Below are 7,953 nucleotides of genomic sequence, written 5' to 3'. Positions count from 1 at the left end.
TCACTGTATTATTGTCACTATCAACTTCATCCAATTCAGGAATCATTATTTCATCGCCACTATCATCATCAGAACAAATCTCGTTCACAACATTTTCCAGCTGGTCTGTAGGAACACGAAGACACTTGCTGCAAGAAGCCATGGTGAAACTGAATGAATGTGAAATATTTTCTGACCTTTTCCTTCTCAGAGGGTTCTGACAGTAATATAGACCCCCACAAAGTTTACAAGGGTTCTTTACAAACATGCACAAAAACTATCATATATATGTCTTTGGTTGATGAGTGCCAAGAAAGCAAAGAAGGGAAGAGATTGTCAAAGCGTTAAAACACACCAACGCCAGGGAACGGCTGGCACCATCCGGGCGTTAAAACATGCCCGCGCCAGTCAAAGAGTTAATTGGTTTATTTAACAACCTACAAGTATCGGCTACAATTAATTACAACACTGCTGCGGGGTTTCACACTTTATAACCCTATTCACAATAATCAATTCACTCTGTCCTCAGTAGTCTACACGTATTAATTACGATACGGGAGCTATACAAGTGTCACTGTATTACACGCTCCCAATTACACAATTACACACGTGTCCGGTTCTTCTTTCCGCAACTGCTGTTAGATTCCAACTCAACTTGTAGGCTGCTGGCTTGAGAACTAACTTGGGTGGCGGCTATGTTTTTAACTGACAACAACACTGAACTCAGCGACGGCCACTCTCCCTGTAGGCAGTGTGGTTCACTTATATAGTCGCAGCGCTTGCCTGTTACGTAATCGGTACCGCTGTCGGCTGACGCCTTGTCGACAGCAGCATTGCGTGCCATGTCACAGTGTGGAGGGGAGGGGGGGATGGAACGCTGACTCATCCGCCACGTCCTCATTGCGCAACATGTCACAATATGTACAAAATTTTATTGTCTTTCAAGTTGTTTTTGGTTTGTATTTCTATGTTGTGTAGAACAGAAAATATGTAGTTTTTTCTGAAAGTCTGCAATGTTAAAGACTCAGGGCCATTTAAATTCTGGCCGCAGAGGGCTACCAGCAATTTAAAAGTCCATATGTTAAAGGTTAATGACATACACATGATTAACATCAGTTAATGTCAATGACACTGTGACATGGGACTGAAAGATGGACTTTCTGATGTTCATTGTCCTCGGCATGTGCAGGACAAACCTCAGGAGCAAATGGGCCAGCAGTTGTTAATGCAATATTATTAACAAGCTGATATACATGTTTCTCACCTGAGAGAAGCTCGTTTTTCTTCTCAGTATCACAATACAGACAAACTCTCATGTAATATTCCCTGATTTAAGGCTTTTCCTCATTCAGACTCCAATTTCAGTTAACCCAAGTCAATAATCTCTGTATCAGATTATCTCCATTTAAGATTTTCCTCAGTTCAGTGTTCAAATCCATTGGTCCCCAAAGAAACCTTAAATAGGGGGTACACTGTATATACAAGGGGTGGTCAGTTTATATGGCATATGATCTCACAGCCGAAGGACCTACACTTACTGTGGGTATATGTAAGTAATGTTAATTATTGTTGGTAACACTGTATGCCGATTTGTGTATCATGGAAATCACAGTTTTGAAGTGATGACAGCATGGAAACACCAGTGAAATGATGGCTGAGCAAAAAGAACACAGGTTCATACTGACAGAATGGCATAATACGTTGGGTCCCAATTTTTGTGAAGACTATGTCAAAAAGTACTCTGATGATAGTACAATTATCCTGCAGTTTTCATACCAGGGACTAAAAGAAAAAACCCAAAAACTACAACACTGTTCCTGTACAAGTACATCAAAATAATGGTTTGGTTCAGTTTCATGCTGTACCTGCCTTTCCTTGATTATCATTTCCCTCAACTCCGGAAATATAGCCCCTTTTTTCCATTGTCCCACCTTGGTAATGTTGCCATAAAATTTCACTACCGATACATAAAACAGTAATAGTGCAGTTAATGGCCTATCCAGCATAAAAAAATTCTAACACTTCTGCTTTCACTGGTTACCAGGATATAAGCAAATACATCACCAATATAAACCAATTCTAAAGGATTTTCGTGATGGTGCATTGCATTTAACGCTCTTCCCTTTCAGAGTATTTTCATCGCCCGATATTCTAAACAAGAGCTGATCTGCTCTGATCTTAAGTGAAAGTACCTACTCAGTTTAGTCAATTAGAAAGAACTAATTCTAGTCACTGAAGCAGTTCAGAGCAGAGCCAGGTCCCAAAACACCATCATCCATTCTAGAATACTGGATATTGGACAAAGTCTAGAAAGCCACTAACATGAAGCACTATGGCTATACCTGCAAAGGCTATTGGACATATCCAAACACACTTTGGAAAGGATTAAATGATACAACTAAAGTGGATACAGATTTATATCTCTACCTTGTTTTTTTTCTTACTCCTGTCCTCAGAAGCAGATCTCCGTAATCTTCTTCCTCGTGATGAGGACCTCTTCTTCACTCGAAAACTCCTGTCACCTGATCTTGATCTTTTCCTGTTTTTACGGTCCGGAGACCTGGAGGGCCGCTTGTCTCTATCTTTAGTTTCGTGTCGTCTTCTTGAGTTACTTCTGTCACCTGACCTTGATCGCCTGCTCTGACGACGTTCCTCTGATTTCGATCTTCTGCTTCTCCCTCTGTCCACATGCTCAGCAGATCTGCGTCTCTTGGGCACAGATTCAGCTGGTCCCACCTAAAGGCAATGAATTTAAGGTTTCGGCAGGTTATGATTTGAAGTGATAGTGGATAATGAAGGAAGTAATGACTTGGGATAGCAAAGCACTAAGAGATCCAGTTTTGTACATACCTGCACTAGTACAGGTAAACCTTTACTGTCTGTGCATTGTACAACTGGATTGGCACATGCCTGAGTCCAGCAGGTCTAGTGTCACACTTTTTTCTATGTAAATAGTGTAACTCACAAGTTAATACCTGGCTACCTGTGTTACACTGGCGGGTGATTTAAATCCCTTAATTCCTGATGATTCAGGTTAAATCTGCTGATGAAAATATTGCATTTCTACTACGTTTGTAATTAACATATAACAAAAAATTTCATACACAATTTGTATGCAAAATTATGATGAACCTATGTGTACAAGCTCCATGTCAACAAAGGCTCAATGTACCCTGCACACAGCTATAGTCGCTAATGTGCTTCCCCTCAGATGTACGCAAGGATGAGACGTGATGTTATTTATGACATGGTTAATGATGATACTATAAAAACATTTATAGGTTAATTTGCCTCGCATCTTCCTCTCATCTCGGTGCATGAGATAGCATGGTTTTTTTTATGATTCTTAGCGGGGTGAGACTGAGTCCACTTGGTACTGCGGCCACTACTGATAGTGGAGCAACTGGTGGGGGAAACTGAAGTACCCAGAAAAAACCTGCCCCAGCACTACTTTGTCCACCATTAAACCCACATGACCAGATCCAGGCTCAAACCTGGGCTGCCATGTTGGGAAGCCAGCAACTGACCAGCTGAGGTATGGCACTGCCTTGGTAGCACAGTTAGCTGAGGCACTATGCTACAAGTCAGAAGGTTGCAGGTTCGATTCCTGGTTAGGTCACTGGATTTTTCAGTTGACCTAATCCTTTAAGCTGCACTATGGCCCTGGGGTCAACTCAGCCTTTAACAGAAATGAGTACCAGGAATCTTCCAAGGGTGTAAATGGCAGCTGGCACAAAGGCTAACAACCTCACCACCATCTGTGAGCTGACTGTCTAGAAAATGTGGGAGCCTCAATGTCTCACAACTGTATGGGCGTCCACAGCCTGCTACAGGGATAGCTTTACTGTTTACATTGCCTTCCTCTCATTTAGGTGCAGCTCTGCAAGAGGGTGTATATGAAATTTCTACCATTAAGACTTCCTACAATGTGATGCTATTCTTAACCCCTTGTGGCCTTCTTTTGTGAGCACGCTGTTGGACCAAAGAGTTACATTTAAAATGAATGACTGTAAATGGCCGTTTCTGGGTTATTGAAATTCTCACTGTTCCATGATAAATATGCAATTTGTTCAGTTTCTACAAAAACAAAGGCTTTGATTAGTGCTGACATCCATGCAATATATTAACTATACAATCAGCTTTGATTTCAAAACAGAGATGAGCCTGCCTTAATGTTGTGTACCAATGACACTCTGTCGTTAGAATGAACTACATTTGCCATTAGGCTCCATGAGGTTCCTGACTGCAGACCATGGACCATATGGTACAAAAATCAGACACATTCAATGTGCCACAAGAGAAATATTCTTCTAAAATTATTTTCTCATTACCTTCTTATCTTCTTCTGTCTTCTTCTTCACTTTGTTTTGACCATGTTCTTCTACTTTTTTTGGTTTCATCTCTGGTTCTGTAAAATCAAGCAAGCGATAAGATGATACAAAATATTACCAATGGAATGGTCGGCACTCATACTTCTCATCCAACACGTCCTCAGTTCACGTATCAGTCCACAGACTGGCAATCCTGACTGAAGCCTTTGTGGCTTTCCTCAGCCTCCCTTAATCATGCTGTAACCTTTTAAAATTCTGTAAAACTGGCTCTGGGGCTCACCCAGCCTCCTATCTGCTGGATACTGGGGGTTCTTTCCTGGGCAGGGGAGTAAAGAGAACCACTCACCACCATCTAACGCCAAGGTCATCAATGCCGGAGCTATACCTCCACTCCCCAAATGTGTTCATGGGGTAGTGATTAACTAATTAAGCACAGGAACAACTTTACCCTTTGCAATTCATTATTTTCTAATTATCCTATCATTCAATGCCATACAATCTGAGCTATTTAAAGCATCACTAAACCAAAAATAAAGCAATAACCTCCTTGAGGACTATCACCTTATGGTGGAGAGGAGGTTCATGTGCCCAAATGACCTGTAGAGCTATGCTGGCGGGATCTTGGTAATGCCATTCATGTCAGAAAGGCCAAAGAGTAGGGGCCAGACAAAATGTAGTCCCTGGTCCTAGAGGTTTGGAGTTGGACATAGGGCTAATGACCACTCCAGAAAAATTACTGTTACAAAACTTCCGACATCTCCATGTAGTATTGTACTGCAACATCTTCATGTAGGAAACTAATTTTTTCCATGTCCAGAGTGACAAGGAGACAAGGAGAGCTGGATAGTGGGGGGGGGGCAAAAAAAAATATCAGAATCCCTAGTGTATGAAAATGGAAAACAACGGCGCTGGGCAGCAACCTATATGCGTAGAGGGCATAGTTTGGCTATGTTTTCCTTTCTATATTGTATTTGTATACGTGCTAGTTGAGCACGCCTTATATGGTCTTGTGTTTCTCATTTACTGTATTTTGATTTCTTGTTATTTTCTTCATTAATGTTGCAGAGTTGCGCTTGGTGTTATTCCCTGATGTTCTCCTTTCGCCTCCCATACCTCCTTTTATTAGGGCCCCAATTCACGTCGGGGCCAGGCACTGGCCACTATCATGGATTTTGGGTGGAGCCCTAGTTTGGATTTTCCCCCGGCAGTTCCGCTTGGCTTGATCAGCGCACTGGTGGTACGATGGACACTCGCATGGATGGTGGATGTGCAGTGGAAGTGTGCTGGGTGGCAGTCGACTACCGACGCCACTTGGGAGGTGTAGTGTCATTCTCCTGTAACACTGGCTGCGCCCTTTGCGCGGGCTGGTGTTTTTGCGTGAGGCTCTGAGTGTTAAACCCGAAGGCTGATGAGAGACTTGTCACCGGAACTTATGGAGGGTGAGATCAGTGTGCCAGTGTTTGTACGACCCANCTTAGTGGCCTACGGAGTGGAGCTAGGGGCTCTTGACTTCCCAACCGTCGAAGGGGTAGGTCATTTTCATTTTGGACCTCTGGTCGAGGCCATCTTCAACTATCCAAATTTCTACATGGTATTGAAATTTAGAAAAGCAAACTCTGCAATGATCTTGTAACAGGTATTTACATCATGTTCTGTATTTTTTCTTTATCTATATATTATATTTATTCTTTGCTGTTATTTGTTTTTGGGTATTTGTGTCTTGCTCATTTCTTTATCCTATCTTGGCTAGTCTTATTCTGTTCTCTCGAGAACCTATATAGACCAGAACGACCCCATGCTGCAAGCTAAACAAGAAGGTGGTATGGCTTAACTTCTGTGATACTGTTAATGATACTGATATGATACATCTGTGTGATGAACTTAATGACATCTTTGCTACCAGTGAACTGTCATAAGCGTGAGAACTAAAGATGGTATGCATTCAATCCAGGGTCATCTTCATTATGAATGTGGTAACATAAATGTGTCACATGGTAAGGGTAAAGTTATCCCTGTAACACGCTATGAAGGCCTGTAGGGTCGTCGGAGGCTGATGCTTCCACATCTTTTAAACAACTGGCTCACAGATGGTGGTGAGGTTGTCAACCTTACACAACAGCCGCCCTTTATTCCCAGGAAGATTCCTGGTACTCATTTCTGTTAGAGGCTGAGTCGATCTCAGGGCCATAGTGCGGCTGGAAGGATTATGGAAATTGAAAAAATCGACCTCACTGGATTTTGAACAAGCAACTTCAGGCTTGTAGCATAGTGACTGAAGTTACCCTATACTCCAAATGCGTCATATGACAGAAAACTAAACAGTTATGGATTCACATACAGTTTACATGCCGCTGTCATAACATTGTGTTTTAAAGGTAAGTATAATGGTTGATTGACAACCATCACTAACATATGTAACTTGCATGAAATCCAGTCTTGGTGGCATTCAGATCCTATGACACTGCATACATGTATCAGCATGAGAAACTGCTTCACGTAACATGTCTGTCACTCAACTCTGATGCAAGTTGATATATAAATTCTCACATGTATGGATTTGCAGCCACTTGTATTTGGAACATGGGCAGGACTTGTGAACAGAGCACGGGTGATTTGTGCTTGCAGACATGCAGAATATATGTGAGTTTAAGAATGAACATCTTTAGTTCTTGGGTTCACATGATGCTGATGGTGATGAGAATGCTGAATTATTTCCACTATTTTCATACTACATAATCACTTAAAGGAACAACAAGAACATGAACAAGAACAAGAACAAGAACAGAACAAGAAATGTTGCCAGATATGCATTACTGATACCATCATGCCCTCCTGTATTATATATAAATGAAAGTTAAGGGATGGACTTGTAGTTATATATTTCAATCACTTTCAGATATCCATTACAACAAGCACTTTCAGGAATGCTATAAACTCTCAAACATCAGGACTCCACTGTATAGACAATTATATTCTCCAGCATAAGTCTGTACTGCTGTCCTGGGTTCAATGCCAGCCACTGCTAACAATATATACCTCAAACAACGAACAATATCCAACATAAGTGCAATGTAAAATCTAGGTTATAAATGCTCTGAAATACCATGCGTGTTTTCTTTTATTAGTCTCCAACTGTGACATTTAACATAAACTTTCTGCTAGGATCTATATGACTCTTCAAGTATAAACTTCACAGCAAACTGCAACAACCATTACAAAGGATCGATGCATACTGTCACACAAGCTATATTTCTGTAAGATACAGTCAGTTCCACAACATGTGGAAATTACACAAAAATCATTAATAATGCGAGCAGAGTCCAATCTATAACAACAATCTATATTAAATTTTACTACAATTACAGCTTCAGCACTGACTAATTTTTACATGATGATAGTCATGTGATACATTGTGGAACTGACTATACTGTATAGACAATATATGAAGGGGGACCCAAAAATAACCGGAAATGACCTGTTGCGCGCGCATGCTTTGTAGTTACGAGTTGTGCTGCTAGGTGGTGTTAGCTGGGGGTCTCCCGCGACTGTTAGTGAGCTGGCGTCAGTCTGAGTTAAGTGGTTTGTCTGTGGTGCTCTGTTGTGTGCGTTCCTGTTTCAACCCTTTGGCGATTAGTGAGATGGC

At 41.4% G+C, this 7,953-nt stretch overlaps 1 protein-coding gene across 2 annotated transcripts in view; it reads right to left on the bottom strand.

The window, feature by feature from the left end:
- Positions 1–7,953, bottom strand: part of LOC111862527 (peptidyl-prolyl cis-trans isomerase G) — a 44,630-nt gene that overhangs the window by 3,761 nt on the left and 32,916 nt on the right. For both annotated transcript variants that reach the window (XM_023848009.2, XM_033750701.1), the window contains 2 exons: positions 4,311–4,387; positions 2,407–2,715 (listed from right to left, as the gene is read on the bottom strand). In XM_023848009.2, coding sequence (XP_023703777.1) covers positions 2,407–2,715; positions 4,311–4,387 — 386 coding nt within the window. The remainder of the gene's footprint in view (positions 1–2,406; positions 2,716–4,310; positions 4,388–7,953) is intronic.

Source organism: Cryptotermes secundus, unplaced genomic scaffold, assembly GCF_002891405.2.
Source record: "Cryptotermes secundus unplaced genomic scaffold, Csec_1.0 scaffold1084, whole genome shotgun sequence".
In the NCBI taxonomy this organism is placed as follows: Eukaryota; Metazoa; Arthropoda; class Insecta; order Blattodea; family Kalotermitidae; genus Cryptotermes; species Cryptotermes secundus.
Note: the sequence above shows the minus strand (reverse complement) of the source record. Positions and strands in the feature narration are given on the sequence as shown.